Source organism: Haliotis rubra, unplaced genomic scaffold (genome assembly GCF_003918875.1).
Source record: "Haliotis rubra isolate DU_JTF1 unplaced genomic scaffold, ASM391887v1 Scf336, whole genome shotgun sequence".
Classification (NCBI taxonomy): Eukaryota; Metazoa; Mollusca; class Gastropoda; order Lepetellida; family Haliotidae; genus Haliotis; species Haliotis rubra.
Genome location: NW_025767009.1, coordinates 522,542 through 544,967, shown reverse-complemented (window position 1 = coordinate 544,967; position 22,426 = coordinate 522,542). Strand labels below are relative to the sequence as shown.

The window sequence follows — 22,426 nt, the reverse complement described above, 5'->3', positions numbered from 1 at the left end:
GGTGGGTGAGTTCATAGAGGTAGGAGGGTGAGATCATAGATGTGAGAGGTCGGATGGGTGAGATCACAGATGTGAGAGGTCGGATGGGTGAGATCACAGATGTGAGAGGTCGGATGGGTGAGATCACAGATGTGAGAGGTCGGATGGGTGAGATCACAGATGTGAGAGGTAGGGTGGGTGAGATCATAGATGTGAGAGGTCGGGTGGGTGAGATCACTGATGTGAGAGGTCGGATGGGTGAGATCACAGATGTGAAAGGTCACATACAATATCACATAAATTAGACTGAGATTACATATATGACGCGGGTTGGAAATGAGATATCGACCGGTCGGGATGAGATCAGAAATGTTATGGAATGAGGATGAGATCTCGGTTATTAGGGAGATGAGATCAGATGTATGTGAGGTCGCATAGGATGAGATCGGAGGTATAAGGGGCTGGGATGAGATCAGACATGTGGCGCTGAGATGATGTCAAAGATATGTGGCGCTGAGATGAGATCAGATATGTGGAGCTGGGGTGAGATCAGAGATATGTGTCGCTGGGATGAGATCAGAGATATGAGAGTCTGGGATGAGATCAGGCATATGTGTCGCTGGGATGAGATCAGAGGTATGTGGAGCTGGGGTGAGATCAGAGATATGTGTCGCTGGGATGAAATCAGAGATATGTGGCGCTGAGCTGAGATCAGAGATATGTGGCGCTGGGATGAATTCAGACATGAGGGGCTGGGATGAGATCAGAGATATGTGGCGCTGAGATGATATCACACATGCGGCGTTTGGATGAGATCAGACATGTGGCGCTGGGATAAGATCAGAGATATGAGGGGCCGGGATGAGATCAGAGATATGAGGGGCCGGGATAAGATCAGAGATATGAGGGGCCGGGATGAGATCAATGATATAAGGGGCTGGGATGAGATCAGAGATATAAGGGACTAGGTGAGTCAGTAGAGCGCCAGGTGAAAGCACAGCACCTTTGTATTCCTAATTCTCCGGAAACCAGCACCGACAGACAAGGAAGCACAGCTACGTTATATTGCGACATATGGATAGTGTACGGAACTGAATACCATACGATTTAAGTCAAACTACTTGTCTGTTGAACGCTGTCTTGACGACATACGACTCCACTGCTGCGACCAGACATCTAAATATCATCCCATGCCGTTAGCTAGTAAAAATGTCATGAAATAACCGGTATCCAAAATTAAACAACCTCAGGTATGTGTTGGCTTGTGGAATGAAACCGTCTAACACATCGTCACTCCAGACATATCTCACTGAAAACAAACCCAACACACTTCAGGTAAAGTTCAAGTGACATCTGACGTGAGAACTAATCCAGCGAGGAACGTGTGTAGCGAATGTGTGGAGTGAGTGAGTGAAAGAGGTGAGTTTAGTTTTACGCCGCTTTTAAGCAATATTCCAGCAATATCACGGCGGAGAACACCAGAAGTGGGCTTCACACAATGAGCCCATATGAGGAACCGAACCCAGGTCTTCAGCGTGACGATCGAACGGCATTACCACCACGCTAACGCCGCCCCAGTGACTGTGTGGTACTGCAGCTCGTCGCTCACAGTCAGAGTAATATGTTGCCATAAAAACAATGCGCAAATACATTCCCAATTCATTTAATGAATGGATAGATTAAACCATTGATGCCACGGAGGGTTGGCGAACGATTTTACTAATTTGGGTGTCTTCTGAGAGACGAGCGAGCGTTTTAACTTCCGACAAAGTTGAGCAAGTGAATGAATATGGTTTTAAGCCGCTTTCAGCAATGTTCCAGCAATATCACGACTGGGGACACAGGAAACTGGCTGCACACTCGACACGAATCCGAGTCTTCTGTGTGACGGGGGCGGTGGGGTAGCCTAGTGGTTAAAGCCGAAGACCCGAGTTCGATTCCCCACATGGGCATAATGTGTGAAGCCCATTTCTGGTGTCCCCCGCCGTGATATTGCTGGAATATTGCTAAAAGCGGCTTAAAACTAAACTCAGTCAGTCAGTCTGTGTGACGAGGGTTAGCCACCATCTCCACCCCCTTCTGACATATTTAAAACTAAGATTTAAAAAAAACCCATAGGTATATAATATCGAGATGTGTTTCTTGTGTTTTTAAGGACGATAACTCCTCTACTCAGCTACATGTTAAGTAATTCGTCGGCGTTGTCGATGTCCAGCTCATGAAAACCCACGTAAGGCTCTTAAAGAAACTGTGCTTAACAAAGCCCAAAATACGTTTTCAATGAACGCAATACTTGGCGATAATTTAATGTATGGTTGCATACAAAGAGCTCTTTTAGACTTCCTCGTTAAAACGGGTAAGTACGATGTTATTTAACTGAACAAAAATATAACAGTTTGTTAAGTGTTGGGCGCATATAGGCCTTTTAAGGCCCAAGGTCGCCCTAAAACCTTATATACATACATACATACATGTTAAGTTTGGAGATGATTTCCCAAGAATCAGACTTCGAACTTCCACCTCTCGCGAATTGTTTTCAAATCTACCTACTTTGAGCTTTGCAATTCCGGGCATAACCTGAATCATGGCTTTGCAAATGTTCTTTGGTGCCCAGGAACATTGTTCTTGTCTTCTGACTTCAGTTCGGCCATTCAGGAGTCAATTGCTTCCGTTACTAAGGCAACGTTGCTTCCTCTGAATCCTACCCTAAAGGAATTTCCAACAGGATGATAGCTCGGCGCTTTACGTTTATACTAAGTACAATGACCTTGAAATTCGAATGTCGACTTCGTCGTATAAGGTGCCGCCACGTCATGTGCAGAGTTGCGTCCCTTGGGCACGCCAGAAACCTATTATGATCGGCCCGAATCCCGCTTCGCCTCGTGGTACTCGTGGATTTCGTCAAAGACCTGGCATCAAGCTGACACGATGTTTCATACTCATCACAGCGTCGTTAATTGATTTTGGTTGATTTCTTGTTTTACGCCGCACTCAGCAATATCCCAGATACATGGCGTCGGTCTGTCAGTAATCGAGTCTGAACCAGACAATCCAGTGATCAACATCATGAGCATCGATCTACGGAATAGGGATACCAGGCGCGTAGCAAGACAATTGTTTCGTGTAAGCCCGATAGTTTGCAAAGCTTTACGCTTAGATAGTTTTGAGGGCTTGCCAAACCATTTTTGCATGAATCGTGTGTAAGCACGGGCTTTTTTTCATAATGGTAGCTACTCCCATGGATACGTTGACATGTGTCAACCAGGTCAGCGAGCCTGACCACCCGATACCGTTAGTCGCCTTTTACCTACAAGCATGGGTTGCTGAAGTCTTAGTGAAGACCAAGTCTAACCCGGATCTTCACGGTCAAGCGTCGTTAAACCAAACTACTTGCTAATGTATATCAGCGTCAGACTATATTGCATTCTGTGATTAGTGAAATGAGTGAATCAAGTTCCGATATGGGATCCTCTCAGGGCGATCCGAGGTGACCTGTGGGGACCCATCAGAGTGCTCTACCGTGGAGATGGTGTAGGATATCAACGTCGGAACGCTGCTCCGGTGAGGGGTCACGATTGACCCCACTGTCTGAAGTGGATATTATTTACTGTTTCTTCTCCGCCATGTTTTTGTTTGAGCCATGTCTGTTATGTATGCGAGGTGTAACCATCTATCGAATGTTTCTACATCGCGACATTCTGTGCCGCGCATCCATGGATGAAAGGATGTACTATGTAAAGAATGTAAAATGTTGTTTTCCTGCAAGAGTCCTTTTCATGAATTAAATGCAATGAAATAAATATAGGATGTTATTCATTCAGTGATCAACATCATGAGCATCGATCGACGCAATTGGGATAGGGGGACATGTGTCAATCAAGTCAGCGAGTCTGACCACCCGATCCCGTTAGTCGCCACTTACGACAAGCATTTTTTGCTGAAGACCAATTCTAACCCGGATGTCCACGGGTCCTTGTACGTTGAAGTAGCATGTAAACATTATACTTATGCAAAACAATATGCTTGGCTGACAGGAATCTTCCAATAAGCCTTCCTGTTCTAATGCCAGAAATAGAGTGTTTGTTTACAATCAAGAGGAAAATCTGTGCACGGGTTATGCAAATTAGCATGTGGTTATGGCGTAATGCTAAGTCATCACTGAGCGGGTGTGTACATCGCCGACTTGAGACGGTGAGGTGGTTTCTTGCGCAAGGCCACCGAGTTAAACGGAAGTAGGTAGACAGAACTCGGATACAGGGCCGTGGATCTGTCTGGAGCTGATATAACGCTTCTCTCAAGGAGAGACTCGTATAGACAGACATGTCTCCCTTGGTTAGCTTGCTCACCGGAAGATCGGTCATCAGTGTTCCCCTGTTGTTCTGCCTTTCAGTCTGTGTCAATTCAGACAGTGTGTACAACCAAGGATGCTTTGCATCACTGTGTCCTTGCGACAGTGTGTACAACCAAGGATGCTTTGCATCACTGTGTCCTTGCGACACCAAGAAACTTTATCTTCTTCTTTATCAAGCGTAATGGTTCTATTTTTAACCCGTGCCTGTAACATTTCTTGGTTTGTTTGTTGTTTAATGCAGACAATCCAGTGATCAACAGCATGAGCATCGATCTACGCTACGATGACATGTGTCAACCAAGTCAGCGAGCCTGACCACCCGATCCCGTTACTCGCCTCTTACGACAAGCATGGGTTACTGAAGATCAATTCTAACCCGGATCTTCTCGGGTCGTGACATTGTTTGTGTTAAATGATGAGCCACTTTAATGTTATGACAGAAATCAAACTAAAGTATTTCTTAATATAAGTTTAAAGAAACTTACGTTATTATATGATAACTTTATTGACATAAATGCCCTACCTGTGAGGGAAGCCCTCAACTCAACAGCACAACATATACGTGGTATACAGCTTCTAATCAGTCGTGTTGAGCATGATAATTGACGATTACAATTCAGTTACAAAAACAGTACACCTGGCAAGAATTAAAACAAATGAGAGTTATCTCCCCTAGACACGTGACTATAAGATTTACGAATGGGGTCATAGCGTCTAGGTTTCAGCAGTTGGCTGTGTAAAAGATGCGTACTCCAGACAAGCATCGACCCATGAAGATCCGTGCTGGAATTGGTCTTCAGCAACCCATGTTTGTCGGAAGAGGGATCGGTTGGTCAGGCTCGCTGACTTGGTTGACACACGTCATCGTATCCCAAATGCGTAGATCGATGCTTATGATGTTGATCACTGGATTGTCTGGACCAGACGGGATTATGTACAGACCGCTGCCACATAGCTGGAATATTGCTGAGTGCTGCGTTAAGTTTCAAAACAAAGATATGTCCCGATTATGTTTTTACAAACCAGTGCACCCGTGAAGATCCGGGTTAGAATTGATCTTCAGTAACCCATGCTTCTCATAAAAGGAGACTAGCGGGATCACTGAATTGTCTGGTCCAGACTCGATTACATATGAGCGGCGTTACACAAACCATACAAACTAGTGGTGGACACTATGAACAACATCTGACACCGTCAGGATTCGAAGGAACGGGATCAAGTCAGATCATCACATGTACGACGAGCAAGAGTGTTCGGAACCTACTCTTATCTGGAGTCCTTTGGAACCAGTGACACGCTGACACCCTTACAATTTCTCTGGATACCCGCCTGTTTTTGCGCTGAAGTAGAAAATATCAAATTCGATAGGAATGAGATACATGTTTTTTATGTTGCTATTTCAGGTCAAGGGGCTGCTGATCAACACCGGCCACGACATCTCCCTCCACGTCACGTCCGAGGGATACAACAACATCAACATGAGTGTGGGACCACTTTCCTACAACTACACAGTGTCGGAAATCAAGTTTCATTTTGGAACTTCGGATAACACAGGATCGGAGCATACAATAGCCAGCATATCGTTTCCTGTCGAGGTAAGGGTTCATGGTTTCATCAACCAAATACACTTAAAAACACAAAGAATCAAAGGCCAGTGGGTTAGCCTGGTGGTTAAAATATTCGTCACGCCGAAGACCCGGGTTCGATTCCCCTAAAGGATACAATGTGTGAAGCCCATTTCTGGTGTCCCTACCGTGATATTGCTAGAATATTGCTAAAAGCGGCGTTAAACCATACTCACTCACTCAGAACCAAAACATGTTTCCCATGGCTTTAAAAATTTATTTACATCGATGAATTGCATTTTAATGCCCCAACATTGCTTGGAAAAGGATTCTGCTTCTTCTAAATGAATACGCATGAAAGGTCTGATTGGGATTCGAAATTTGAAGTTTTAAAAAATAAACTAGATGCATAATGATTATTTCAAGGCTGCATTAATGAAGGACGTTGTCATGATGTGGCCTTCGTGATCTATATATGTTTGTGTTTTAATTTGAATCGAAGAACTGCCTCTGATGTTGAGAGATCTTCTTTTCAGATGTCAAATATTCAATGTTTCTTACACTCATTTTCTGTAAACATCATAACCTTCCTTCGAGATGATTTATGATTGTTTCTGGTGATTGCTTACAAGTGTATTGATCGGCTTCCGCCCGAACCATCTTTAATGTCTCAACGTTCTCAAGATCAGCTAAATTACCCCAGATGAAGCCTTTGTAGGTAATCAATACATCACCCATCAAAGTAGCAGTGTTGATATTGGGAGATTCTAGAATTAACATAGAGTAACAAAGGTCATGTCGTTTAGTTTGAGACAATGCATCGGCGTTGGGAAGACAATATTTGAACCCCAGTTCTATCTGAAGCGCAGAGATCTGTTTTACACCATTATTTCATTATCGCTCCCAGTGGACAGTGTATCACTCCGCGATGACACGCGCAATCACATCCACTGTATCATAAATCATTCCGCGATGTACACTAGAGCTCGAGCGTAAAATAATCCCGGTTCCATTTGATTGTTTTTTTACAGTTGTATTTCCAGGGCAAAACCATACCCATAGTTCTTTACTCGAAGCTCCTGCAAAGTACTCGCAGGGTCCTGTATTTTTTCATCTTCATGCTCATAGATCTGCAGATCGAACAAATACTACTGAGATATCAAAGTATTAATACTACTTTGTGACCGATTGTAATAATAGTGATGATACAATTTGGCCCTGTGAGTGTTGTAATAAAAAAAATTAAGCTTTAATAAGTGTTATTTTTATCAGTTAATCTAGTTTTAATACCACTAAGGCCATTTATTTTAGATCAGTAGTATTAGCCTTTTAGAGTACATGTACGCTCACCATAAAGTAAACGAGGCTTATGTAACAAAACACCATATCATCCAGTTGACTTGACGTCAAAGAAAAAAACTGATGTTCAAAAGAAACTTGACACGTACAAAAATAGTATATGTTTCGGAGCAAAAGTTAGATCACATTAATGCTGATGAGTACACAATGACATTTAGAGAGCTGTCAAATGTGACATATGTTATATTTGGGTTTACACTTTTTCAGTAAAGTATAGACTCTAGTACTTTTATACTAGGTTGAGACCAGGATTCAAACCCACACACTTAGAGTCAGGCTACTAATCGTCAGCACACGAAGTCGGCGATCTGTCCCACTCAGGATACCCGTGAAGATCCGGGTTACAATATTGATCTTCAGTAACCTATGCTTGTCGTAAGAGGCGACTAACGGGATCGGATGGTCAGGCTCGCTGACTTGGTTGACACATGTCATCGGTTCCCAATTGCGTGGATCGATGCTCATGCTGTTGATCCCTGGATTGTCTGGTCCAGACTCGATTATTTACAGATCGCCGCCATATAGCGGGAATATTGCTGAGTGCGGCGTAAAACTAAACTCACTCACTCACTCCAACTCAGGAGCCGCGGCTTCCATCGCTGACTTAATAAAAGTACTTGAATCTGTACTTTACTGAGAAAGTGTAATCCCAAATATAACATATGTCACCTGGGATTCCTGATGGATGCCGCTGTCCAGTACACAGAATGCTATGGAAGGTTCATATGGAATACGATGCCAATATTTTTATATAGACATTTATTTTTATTTTTTCTTTCGTATTTTATTGCTTGTAAAGAGAGACAAATCAATACAATATTTGTCGCACAGTCTGTGAAACTCCCACCCTTATGTAGGGGTACCCGCCGTGTACGCTCTGTCTCAAAATGGCGCCAAAACAAATTAAGTGGTACACCAGATGCCGGATGTGTGTGCTTGCGTGTGTGTGAATTCGTATTTTTTATCTCTGTCGTTTGCTGATTTCATGTTTCTTGTCTCTTGCTTAGTTTAATTCATGCTTAGTTTTAGCACTACAGAAATACTCTGAGCAAACATTACATATATGTTGATTAAACTCACCTCAACTCGGGCTACATCCATTTGGGTGAAAACCATGAATGAAAAGCGTTTTTCGTCATTTGAATAGCCTGATTGTGGCGAAAAGAACACCAAAAGAATGCATACATTAGCCGCAGTTCAACAAGAGAGCCGGTGGTATGTCACAGATGGAGACAACAAAGAATTATTTGGCTGGAACCTTCGGCTGTTTAAGACAAACCCATCATCTTTTTAGACGGTTCCAACAAACTGGACAGACATCTGACCGTCCCCGGAGTGGATGGTCGAGGGTCACAACACCTCAGGAAACAAGTACATCTGGACACTGCACCTACGTAATAGGTTCCTCATCTTCAGCAACGTCGTTAGGTCATCACAGTCGCAGGGTCACATTGCTGAGTCTTTTACTTTCGGCAGGAATTACCGCACCAATCCATTACATGGTATAGCATTGGCACAGGAACATCGCTTTCATCGACAACATTGGACGGGAACTTCCCTACGTTGACAACGGCGTGACTGTGCTCGGGTTATATTTAGCGATAAGGGTCCCTTGGTCCCCGACATGTCTCCAGTGGAACACCAACAGGGTCACCTTGGCAGACGACTGGGACTCCAGCAACCACAGAATAGACAACATATTCAACAGGCCCTGTCTGATGAGTGGAGGGAGATCCCTGATGACGTCCATGGAACACCAACATGGTCACCTTGGCAGACGACTGGGACTCAACAGCCACAGAATAGACAACAAACTCAACAGGCCCTGTCTGATGAGTGGAGGATCCCTGATGACGTCCATAGAACACCAGAAGTGTCACCTTGGCAGACGACTGAGATTCCAGCAACCACAGACCAGACAACAAATTCAACAGGCCCTCTCTGATGCGCGGACAACATCCGCAGGGGCTATGTTGTATGCTCGAACACAGGTTTGCATAACTGCAAATGGCTGTCATACAAGCTTGTGAGGACATTACCCACCTTTCTATCGACTGAAACGCATTATCCTTCGGATAGATTTTCCCCAATCCCTTGTGTAAAAGAAATGTCGACAGTACATGCGTTTGACTGCTGACAACTCTGCATCAGCTGGAACCACCATGATGTCCTCTTGGTGCTGCTGTGCCACAGACTAATAAAAAATACTGCGTATGAATGAAATCAAAACATTTTGTAATTATTGCTCAGAAAAATATACCGCGGGTGTCATGTTTCTTTTGTACGTCAGTTTATATTGCTTTAACCTGTATTTTTTTCAATAACCGTTCAACAGTAGTAAATGTCATTATGTTGAAAAGAAATCCCAAGCTGCTTTGAAAAAGGGTCGAGTAGAGATTGTAAAGTATAATTTCATTAAATTGTAATTAGTAAAGCGTTCTTAGGTTCCCTGTCCAACCTCGGGCCTCGTCATGCCGATGTAAAAAGAAAACTTGTGATAACTGAAAGGTGCCAACGAAATAATTGAACTCAGTGTGCATAGAGACCGTAGTAACGACTTTGAATCGTTTTCATTGTTTACTTTTAGTTAGATTGGAAAATCTTGTTAGAGAAAACCAACAGTTGATTTGCCGTCTGTATAATTGTGAGGAAGGTTGATCAATTAAACGTTGAATATTGCCAGTTCTCTGTTTTGCTAAAAACGATGGGGTTGAAAGTACATCTGAAAGTTTCTGTCTACAATTCATTTCAATACGAGTTCGTTTTCAGGTCTAAGAAGTTGAGTTTGACAGTGCACTATTAACACACGGCGGGCATCGTCGGCCATTTGTGTCTTGTTTACTGTCTCATAACCTCTTTTCAGTAGATCATCCATGGCATGGCGGATCCAGGAATTTATTTATTTTTATTTATTATTTATTTTTTTGGGGGCGGTCCAGGGTTCGGAACACACACACAACCATTGGCTCCGACAACGCAAAATAATCTTCAATGTGGTCTTAAGTCATTTTCAAAGGGGGAGTTCGAAAACCACCACCACCCACTCCCTCTGGATCCGCCAATGCATGGTGCACATGCTGCATGTTCAAAACTTGTACAGCTCGTGGGAGTGTGTACTGCACATGCGTTTGAGGGAAAAAATGATGTTTCGCCCATAAGCGAGTGAGTGACTTTAGTTTTACCCCGCATTTAGCAATATTCCAGCAATATCACGGAGGGGGGAACACCAGAAATCGGCTTCACACATTGTGCCCATGTGGGGAATCGAACCCGGGTCTTCGGCGTGACGAGGGAACGCTTTAACCACTAGGCTACCCCTCTGCCCTTCGCCCATAAGTACTTCCACACAAAAACATAGCCCAATTCTGAACCACGTTCCTCGAAGTGTGTTACAGTAACTTCATTTTTAACCATATGATCAATCGATATATCTTCACCAAGAAGGTTTGGGGTTTTTTCTGCTCTTCGCATTATTAGGTTCATTTAGTATTATTCATTGTCTCAAAAGAGGAAAAAGAGAAATCACTGATGCAAATTTATGAAACAAGTTATTGAATGCGATTTTAAGCCTGAACTAGTTTCTGCATACATGTATTGCAGTTTTTAGCTATGGGGCTTGGGCAAGTGAAACCGTTGGTTGAAAGTATGGGCGTATTAGGATGTCCGACACCAACCGGACGTCATGGTCATGTGACCATGTGATCAACAATGTCGTCTTGAAAGAGGTGTTGAGGACTTCTGATCCGAGCTCGATTCCCTACATGGGTACAATGTGTGAATCTCATTCCTGGTGTCCCCCTCCGTGATGTTGCTGGAATATTGCTAAAAGCGGCGTAAAACCATATTCACTCGTCACTATGATCCGACAAAATAACAACGACATACGAGGTACTCGTACTGCTGTCAATCGCTCTTCAATGTGCTTCGCCGGGTGGCCCTCGAGGACCAAACACTTTATGACTGCTCTGTATTCAAGCTTACCCATTTCTGCCGTTTCAATAGGGGAACTTGTGATTAGATGTCACGTGATGTCACGTGTCAATACTACGTATATAAACCATTCTTTAATGTCATACAGTTATTTTTGTCATGCACATATCAGAAGTACTTTAGGCTCAAACTTTTTGATAGCCCCTCGTACCAAATCAGATAATGCAGTTGCATGTATGGCTCTGTTTACTTCATCTGAGTACGTTCAATCCAAAATGTGTGGTGCGTAGTGTCAGTTTAATTACATTACAAACACGCATTTGTCATTTGATACCTGGAAAAGACTCTCAGTCTGGAAAAGAAAGAAAAAGAGTTACCTATCGTGTTATAACCAACTACGCTAAAGCTGTTATTGAATTACTTCAAATAACGTAGACGTCATGAGTGAAAACGAAACATTATAAAAATTGTTTGAGAAGCGATCCGTTTTCCATGTTGTTTTTAATACACCCTCATAAAAACGAGCGCACCAAGACAAGGGTTGTTAACTTTACGTGGAAAAAAATTTATGCACCGGGTAAAAATAAGCACAATTCCATCTGTTTTATTAAATATCCCGCTCGTAAAGTTTGTCGTTGGTTTATGTTGTGAAAACGTAATGGTATCAGCTGGGAAGGTCCACAAAGACTGTATCTTTTATAAAACGAATGAAAGGGTAACCAAACAGCAACTTAAGTACGTGCATCGTATGTCTTATGACAGTCTGTTTCCGTATATAAATAGTGATGAAGGGGTAAGAATATACTTATTGATGACGGAGTAAGAATATACTCCGTGATGATGGAGTAAAAATAACTCAATGGTGACGGAGTACGAATATACTCCATGATGATGGAGTAGGAATATACTCCGTGATGACGGAGTAAGAATATACTCCATGATGACGAGTAAGAATATAATCCATGAGTAAATAATATACTCCATGATGACGGAGTAAGAATATACTCCATGATGACGGAGTAAGAATATACTCCATGATGACAGAGTAAGAATATACTCCATGATGACGGAGTAAGAATATACTCCATGATGACGGAGTATATACTCCATGATGACGGAGTAAGAATATACTCCATGATGACGGAGTAAGAATATACTCCATGATGACGGAGTAAGAATATACTCCATGATGACGGAGTAAGAATATACTCCGTGATGACGGAGTAAGAATATACTCCATGATGACGGAGTAAGAATATACTCCATGATGACGGAGTAAGAATATACTCCATGATGACGGAGTAAGAATATACTCCATGATGACGGAGTAAGAATATACTCCATGATGACGGAGTAAGAATATACTATAAGAATATACCATGATGACGGAGTAAGAATATACTCCATGATGACGGAAGTAAGAATATACTCCATGATGACGGAGTAAGAATATACTCCATGATGACGGAGTAAGAATATACTCCATGATGACGGAGTAAGAATATACTCCATGATGACGGAGTAAGAATATACTCCATGATGACGGAGTAAGAATATACTCCATGATGACGGAGTAAGAATATACTCCGTGATGACGGAGTAAGATGACGGAGTAACAATATACTCCATGATGACGGAGTAAGAATATACTCCATGATGACGGAGTAAGAATATACTCTCCATGATGACGGAGTAAGAATATACTCCATGATGACGGATGTAAAGAATATAATTCCATGATGAAGAATATACTCCATGATGACGGAGTAAGAATATACTCCATGATGACGGAGTAAGAATATACTCCATGATGACGGAGTAAGAATATACTCCATGATGACGGAGTAAGAATATACTCCATGATGAAAGTAAGAATATACTCCATGATGACGGAGTAAGAATATACTCCGTGATGACGGAGTAAGAATATACTCCGTGATGACAGAGTAAGTACTTAATGATCATGTGCCTCATATTACACAGCTAACATCCATACGTTTCCGCCTTTATAGTTGTACAAGTTTAACACAGGAACTATTTAACTTAGCATTACGCAAGCCTCATAGATTATATGCGTGACAAGTCCAACAATATATAGTCCGATCTCTATCACACGTCAGAAGCAATCCGTTTTGGATGCAAATCGTGCATCTGTTGCAAACTTAACAGATCTCAGTTTTGTTTCTTTCCTATATCAAAGCAACTTATTTGTTTTTATGAGAAATTCTAGATTGCTTCATTTCCTTGCAAATCACGCAACCGTCATTTTGCAGACATGTTTGATTATGAATGCCTTTGTAAGTCTCACTAAACCATAAAACACACTGTCATTAAACGCCGAGAACACGTCCTTCCGTAATGATCCATTAGTTTAATCAGGAAAGTGGTCGTGTTTGCGAACATACGGACTGAAAGCGACAAATGCAGCTGATTTGCTTGAAAATTGATTGACAGATCCGAACAATGGGCTCGTTTATAACGTGATCGAGGATCAACGTTGGCATATAAAGATTTCCGCTTAATCGAAGTGGAGATGTATTTGTGCGTCCACTGTCTTTTATGCAGTTCATATTTGATAACGCCCGGACTGTGTTAAGTAAATTAGCCCCCTCGGCCCGTCAAACCCTTTGACCCTTCCCATTAGCCCCTGCAACAGTTCCAGCACGAGCGACAATGGGAAATAGACCTGATTGGCATGTGACGGTACGCCGGGGAGTGATTGGTGATCGATCTATCGATCTGATTATGTATTGACACTCAAGTAGCGCACTTCAGCGGTGTATAAACAATAACACGTGCATGACCCTGTCGCTATGGGTTGGATGAGTAATGATTTGTGGGGCTGAGTTGATGTGTCGTTTAACCCCTATTCACAAATGGTTGCAATGGTTGCCTATCGTCAGGGTCCGATGTCAGATCAGGCGAAAGATCAAGATCAGAGGATGATTCAGGGTGGCGTCTCACGTGCTTGAAGTCACGCCTGTTGATGTTGACCAGTACTTTGCTGGAATGTTGGTACTGCGGCATAAAACAACACCAACACGGACAGGTCGACAGCCATGTCCCCAGTCGCCAGTGATTGTATGTGACAAGAGAACGTGACAAGGTGAAATGGGACTCAACGATGATTGTCGATGAGTGCATGTGTGTGCGCCGGCTCCTATAGCTACAATTCCTGACTTATACCAGTCCGGTTTTCCAGTCCACCGAGATACCATGGCGCCGTTAAACATGAAGACACCGTTCAGACACATTATACCGCACTGTCTCCGAGCCAACCAGAGACGGCGGGGTAGCCTAGTGGGTAAAGCGTTCGCTCGTCACGCCGAAGACCCCACATGGGTACAATGTGTGAACACAGTTCTAGTGTCTCCCGCCGTGATAACGCTGGAGTATTCTCAAAGCGGCTTAAAACTAAACTCACTCCCTCACTCACCAACAAGTCTGTGTGAACCCATTTCTGGTGTCCCCCGCTGCGATATTGCTCGAATATTGCTAAAAGCGGAATAAAACTAATAGACCCACTCAATCACTCACTCACCAGCCAGTCGTTGTGTCATTCACTGAATGCAGGACGTCAGGCAAGGTAACTAACAAATGCCATCTTTTAGCGCCTCTTGGTATACCAAGGGTTCGATCCACCGATCTGTCAATATCGGGGTTGACGTTCTTTCCAGTAGGAGAAGGAGGCTTCAGGAGCCGACAAATGGGGATCAGGTGGACACTATGGTCTTTCTGATAATGTGTCGTGTCGTAATCAAACCAAAATGTACCGGTTGAAACTGGCCGCTGGAGTGGAGTACCCAGAGAAGAGCGACTTTGCCCTCTCTGCAGCTCACCAGCAGTTGCAGATGAGTTCCATTATTTTTTTAAATGTGAAGCCTTCATTTCCGAAAGATCCATTTTTATCCAAATTCAATTTCTACAATGGCCGAATCTCTCTTAAAGATAGCGAACCTTCTCAAATGGAATAGAACCAAAATATATTAGAATAGTTTTAAAATCTAATTTGTAACATTTACGCTTTTCAATTACTTATGCTATTTCTGTGTATAGGTATTATAAATGATGTCGATGATTCTGTGTACATCCTTGCTATTTTAGTATTTATTTGTATTTATTTGTCTCATGTATCACCGTTTGTGGGTTTTCGAGAAATAAAGATGATTATGATGATTATGATGATGATGATGATGATGATGATGTCACTGTTAGGATCGTTGATCATGTTTCCAGAAAATGGTCTACCGGACTCAGCTTTACGTATTTACCGTGAAGGTCCAGGTTAGAATTGGTCTTCAGCAACCCATGCTTGTCGTAAGAGGCGACTAACGGGATCGGGGGATCAGGGTCGCCGACTTGGTTGACACATGTCATCGTATCACAATTGCGTAGATCGATGCTCATGCTTTTGTTCACTGGATTGTCTTGTCCAGACTCGATCACACTCACTCACTCACTACAGACTGCTCGGACACAGTGGTGCTGCTGCAACGTGAGACAATGTCCACCCACCCACCAACTCCCCCTCGCTCACCATTCAGTTCCTGTAAAACAAATGCAATAAAATAAATCTATCCCATCATAAAGCTGGTTGTTTGTACGTTCGCGACAGTATTGAGACACAGCCTCAAAACACGCAAACACACGCTAAAAAAAGCCCCCAGCTTATCCGGCTAACAATTTCTAATCATAGTTGCTAAATCTGAGTGCAGTGTTGTTTTTTATCACGTCTGGGACTAGGGAAAACATTGTCACCAGATCGCACAGCATAATCCTATAGCAATCGAGCGGTAAGTACAAAAAGTAAACTCAACAAATGGGAAAAAAATCATATATCTGGAAGCCCGCCACGGGTACACGAACTCTGGCGCTCACCTTCCCACGCTGAGTCAGATAGTTAGAGGCATAGAGATGGAGGTTGTAAGTGCAGGGCACTTCGATCTATCGTCTGATCGTCATGATCTTTACTCTGTTGTAAGATTCCCTATGTCTAGTTTCGGATTAGACACTTCTAGACACTAGCACCGACAGCAGTTTCAATTTTCCTTTTTCAGTCCGCCTTCTTTGAAATCTCCTTTATCCAGCGCTCAAGGTAGACAGACGGTTTAAACAAACACTCACATTCTCATGGTGGGAGAGGGGAGTGTGTGTAGGTGTGTTGGCGTGGAGGGGGTTGAGGTCGCCAACCATTTGAAGTCAAATTACTGACACCAAATCATATGATTTCGTTTTGTTCATTTGTCAAATATGCACTGTGAGATGAAAGGTTGTCCAACCATGGATTTGGAAACGGTCATTATAGTGGGCAAACAGTTTGTTCACACAGTAATCAATGAAAAAGCTTGCAAACACGTTCTAACGAATACCAATGGACGGTCACAATCCCATGGCTAAAGGCATTTACTTGTAGTGGTCAAAACCGTCGTTCCCTGACAAAAACAATGGCAGTCTGTCACAGAGCGACACCAAACGGCCATTTGATTACCCAAGGGGAGATAAATGCTGACAGTGAAACCTCAGAGGCTTTGGCATTGCCGTAAGCGGAATAGACAGTGGCAGTCTACAAAGTAAAGCTCTTATTTTACTGGTAGTAAAGCTCTTACGTTTCTGGAGAAGGGACACAAATGGGTCCCACTTAATCATAGCCTCGTGTAATTACACACACTGGGCTTACTTTGGTCGGAGATCGATCGCTCTTTGCCCCTTACGAGTCCCACATTAGGAGAATTTGTTCATTGGACTATTACATTTAAACTAGCAGTTCAATTAGAGACAGAATGGATCGCGGCATCGTCTGTGAATGCTGAGGTTACTGTTGAGGGTAATGTGCTCTTCAAAATTCTTCAAATCTGATTACACACGAGTCATTTGGAACTTAAATTTACTGTTATGATTTGGTGTATTTAGATCAGTGTTGGATGTAATATTCTTTTAATACCTCTATCCATACAAAACGCGGGATGTTCCGTTCAAGAATCAATTCCAGATAGCGAGGAATCTGAAAGCACCTTCAAAAGTTCCGAAACTCATATTCAGGTTAGTTGGTGGGAACCCTGACTTTGAAACCCCACCCCACATGTTTTTGACTGTTGAATGCAGAATCGATAGATGTCTGGAATCTAAACAAAGCTGAAAGTTAATGGACTTTGCGAATAAAATATCTATCTTAGCTTCTCCGATATCATTGGAGCATAGTATGCGGCCGTCGTGCTTCCTCGCCTGGCCGCGCTCGTACCATTCCTCTCTAGTCAAATCCTGGAAGACGTGCAAGAAAGGATTGATCGCTGCGCTGTAATTCCTGACTGTAGACATACAACTGACAATTTTCTTCCGAAGATGGCAGTTTTCTCTGGAAAGTCTTCTACCTCACCGATAATTCTGTCTGCTGGTACCGATGGAGTGACCTTCACAGTCGTTTGCACTAGCAATCAGCTGTTTGGGGTGAAGACCAACAAGACTTTGCTTATATAGATTGGGTACTTATTCATTATCTGCTGACAAAGAAAATGTTTACACTCCCAGGGCTTCGGTCCTGAGCCCTGTGAATCTCATGTTAAATGTGTCGTTACTTTTTGAAAGACCCATTGCTTGAAATCTGCCCCTGTTCATGAGGCTCGTAATGAGTATTAAGAGTATGGCCATGGAATTCTAATGTGATTCAAAAACATTCTCGGACTGCATACGAACTAGCAAGTGAAAATACAACTGGAGTGTCCAGTGGTTTGTTGGGTATTGTTCCGCGCTTTTATGAATCTAAATGTGTGACGTGAAAGTTATTTGATATTCACATCTGAAAGTGAAAATTGATTTCTTGACTTCAGCGATGGTAGGTGTGTATGATCCTACATACACCCCTTTGTGGAAATAACTTTCACCCTTGGTAACCTGTTATAACTACACCCTTTGGAGGAAAAAACTTACAAACGTTATCAGAACACTACGAGGCTGAGTGAGGCTGCCTGCAGTCATACGTTCCACACACAACTGTGATCTGTGCAGTGCTGATAAAGCACCACATCTGAAACCATTCTTGCAAGTCTGTTTTTTGTAACGCTTTGTTTTCAGTTGGGGTTCGTTGTTGTTTTTGCTCTTTGTTTGTTTTGTTTGTTGTTTTTTAGTTTGTTTTATTGTTTGTTTTTGTGGGGTTTGGGGGTTGTTGTTTTTGTTTGTTGATGTGAGTTTTGGTGTTTTTTATATGTTGTTGCTGTTGTTGTTTCTTGGGTTTTGGATTTTGTACTGTTTTGTTTTTTGGGACACTTGTTGTTTGTTTTGTTGTTGCTGTTGTTTTGGGGGTCATAATTTCATGTTGTTTTTGGGTAGGAGTCTTTTGTTTTTGTTTATTGTTTTGTTATATTTTTTGGTTTTGAGCCACATCACATGGCTGCTGAGTTTTGAGTACACAGTTGTCCTTATTGTAGACGGCAGACAGTATGTTGTGGTATGCCCCGTGTACGCCCACCGAGTTGGACAATCAGTCATAAGGGACACGGGGACAAAATTAAAGTGTCTCACTGTCTAATTTACCCTAAGCCACTGAAGCACTCAGACAGTCTCGGTGAACGTGCGTGCAGAGATGACGGCGATCGCCGTCTGTTTAAAGGTTGTCACAATGTGGACGGCGTGAATGTATGTCATGGATGCCAAGCACCGGGCAACTCAACGTCTTCTTATTGAGGTAGTGGTGAGGTAGCATAATGGTTAAAGCGTCCGCTGGTCACGCCGAAGACCCGGGTTCGATTCCCCACATGGGTACACTGTGTGAATCCATTTCTGGTGTTCCCCGTCGTGATATTGCTGGAATACGTATATAAGCGGCGTATACTTAATAATACTCGCCCATTAGGTCCCTTGTGCCTACGCTGTATATATAAGGCTTACTGTCCCCATTCACTCCCGCTATCGACCGTGACGTCTTCGGTACACTGTAATTAGATTTTGCCCTGAGCCTTGCTCAACCATATCTTATTTCCACATTTCCTACCTAAAATGGGTCGTGTGTTGCGGTAGGGTACATTTCATATCGACTTATTCGTGTCTGTATTTACGTTGCGTAACCTTTGTTATTTGTACAGACGGATTCATGGATGACATATGATTCGACGATAAACTTTATGTCTGTGCCTGTAGTCCGATATCGACACATACAAAACTGTCATACACGAGGTGGGAGTGGGCATTCAATTGCAGGGATCCATGGACATCATATTACAGACACCTGGGCATCTGATTTGACCTCTTGTTATATTTATAGGTCATTATTTGCCATCGTCTGGTTACAGACACAAGCCATGTTTTATGGTGCATTTATGGTAAACATGCTATCTACATGAAATTGGCAACATGTTTTTTTATTGTTTTGGAAATAATAAAAAGGTTATATAATAGGAAAATACTGACTACTTTCTGTCACTCCTGGAATGAGAAAAGATTACATTTAATCCATGTGTGCATTTCACATATTACTGATTGAACTCAATAAACAGTTGGGGTCAATTTTGTTACATTAAAAGGACACTTTCTACTAGTGGTGTTCCGATTAATTGAAATAATCGAAGATTAGTCGCAGTGGCCAAACAACCAAGCAATCGATCACATTTTTTCATAATCGAACACAAACGATTTTGGAACGCTGTAATAGAGTTTGAAATCCTTGATGATGGAACATATCTAGGACGTGGTCAGGGCCGGAAAACGTGTTTAATTCTTAGAAAACTCACTTCACTTTCTTAAAAGTAATGACTGAATATTTCTTGAAGAATCTGGGAAGTTTATGGTACACTGGAACTGAATCATTTTACACTGGATGTGAAATCTGCAAATGTAATTTGTGCAGTTTCTAAATAAAACAAAAAACAACAACAGAGAACCAAATGCTTTTTTTCTTTATACTTATCTGCAACTACAACCTGAATAGGAAAATCTAAAAAATAACGCTAACCAACCTTTTTCGATGATTGGTCGTTGGTATGGAACCAATCATCAATTGTTAGATTTCAACCAATTCCCAACACTACTTTCTACCCAAATCGATTCAAACGCAAAGAGTGCCGAATATTATGGAATCTTCCGTTGGTTCTTACTCTCGAAGGCCAACAACTCCAAAACGTTTAGGTTTATCTGTGTTAAATCGTTTAATTTATTTAAACACAATATCATCACGGATATTAACATTCGACCAGCGTATCCTGTTACGGCGCCTAAGGGACACAACTCTGTACAATGATGACTGTCTTTGATGACTGCCTAGACTAATGCTGAGTCTCTGAATATATATAATTTTGATAGTAACAAACAAGCCCATTTAAATTGAAAAGGAGCCCCAGGGAGACCAGAGATTCAGACTGAACCCGAAGAAATCTAGACTTGCTTTATTTAGGGCTTTAGTACTGCAGAGAGGGTTTGGCAGTAGGGAATAAATTGTGGTTCAGGGACTGTGAGACAGACTAATGACTGCCCACAGCTGCATAGTAAACCGGGACAAATATTTCGAAGAATGCTTCAAGGTCGTGATCTTTAGTTTTCTTCTTCTAATGGGAATCACGATCTATATGTATGTCTACATGTTCTTAGATAACCAGTGACATTTAGAATTCAAGGAACTGCGTCTGGTCGACCCCATGAAAGTAAATCTCAAACCTGATATAAATCGATGCTATCGAAGTAGAAAAGTAAGCGTCACACGAGAAAGAGTGAGTGAGTTATTATTTAACGTCACATCGGCAATATTGCAGCCATATCGTGACGAGTACACAAGAAAGAACCACATCGCACGACAAGCACATCTGACGAAGAATAAGCACAAAATGGCTCAATCAGATCACATGTGATACACGCCATCCTGAACGTTGCTCGCGTGTCGTATAGTACAGTTAAAAACAAAATATGACTTACTCATTTCTTTTATTGCGTATCCTGGATATTACACAAAATTATATTTTCAAACAACATTTTCGTGAAACAATATTGGCTAAAGACATAGTATACCAGATTAAAGCTTTGCGTTGCCCTGGGGTAGAATATTGTTAGCCTAATCGGCTCGCCAACCCGAGGGCCGGGTCGATTCCCTCATGGGTATAATGTAGAAAGCTCATTTTCGGTATCCGCCGAAAAAGGTGTACCATGACTGCCTTACAATGACATACAGCTATGTATCATGGTTGCCTTACAATGGCATACAGCTATGTATCATGGCTGCCTTACAATGGCATACAGCTATCGATCATGACTGCCTTACAATGACATACAGCCATGTATCATGACTGCCTTACAATGACATACAGCTATCTATCATGACTGCCTTACAATGACATACAGCTATGTATCATGGCTGCCTTACAATGACATACAGCTATGTATCATGACTGCCTTACAGTGACATACAGCTATGTATCATGACTGCCTTACAATGACATACAGCTATGTATCATGACTGCCTTTACACATACAGCTGACATACAGCTATGTATCATGACTGCCTTACAATGACATACAGCTATGTACCATGACTGCCTTACAATGACATACAGCTATGTATCATGACTGCCTTACAATGACATACAGCTATGTATCATGGCTGCCTTACAATGACATACAGCTATCTATCATGACTGCCTTACAATGACATACAGCTATGTATCATGGCTGCCTTACAATGACATACAGCTATGTACCATGGATGCCTTAAAATGACATACAGCTGTGTTTTAATGTCCTTTGCATGATGTTGCCAAAATACCAACTGGAGGAGACTTTAATAGGGTGTCTTTCCTCCACTATCAGGACCATGATCCACTAGAGAACTCCCCGCAAGGGTGATCTAAATCCCATATTTTAACGCTGACTTACTCCACCAATAACGCTGATATAGGTTACTGGGACTAGGTCACTGTTCCCTTGACGAATCTAGGTCGTGTCGAGTCGTGGTCAGATGTGTTCGAGCTCCAGCTGGTCCTAACAAACAAATGTTTGTTGTCCGGGAAACTGGGTAGCTCGGGATGAAAACAGTCCTCCTAAAATACGGTTTAGTTTGAAATTATTCAACGTCACACTGGTACATACAATTAAGGAAGGTGTAAAACCCGAAATGTGAAAAACATAAATACTAGATGTTCTTCTTATTCCTGTGTAAATTACATGGTATTGTTTTCTAGATGGTATTTTTCGCCAGTAATACAATATGTTAACATGACTATCCTATTATGTCTCTATCATAACGGAAAATATTGGATTATTTTGAGCT

At 42.2% G+C, this 22,426-nt stretch overlaps 1 protein-coding gene across 1 annotated transcript in view; it reads left to right on the top strand.

Annotated features, from left to right (window-relative positions):
* The window catches only part of LOC124284400 (carbonic anhydrase-related protein 10-like), a 115,468-nt gene that overhangs the window by 61,177 nt on the left and 31,865 nt on the right, over positions 1-22,426 (top strand). Inside the window, exon 4 of the mRNA XM_046720488.1 lies at positions 5,734-5,925. Coding sequence (XP_046576444.1) covers positions 5,734-5,925 — 192 coding nt within the window. The remainder of the gene's footprint in view (positions 1-5,733; positions 5,926-22,426) is intronic.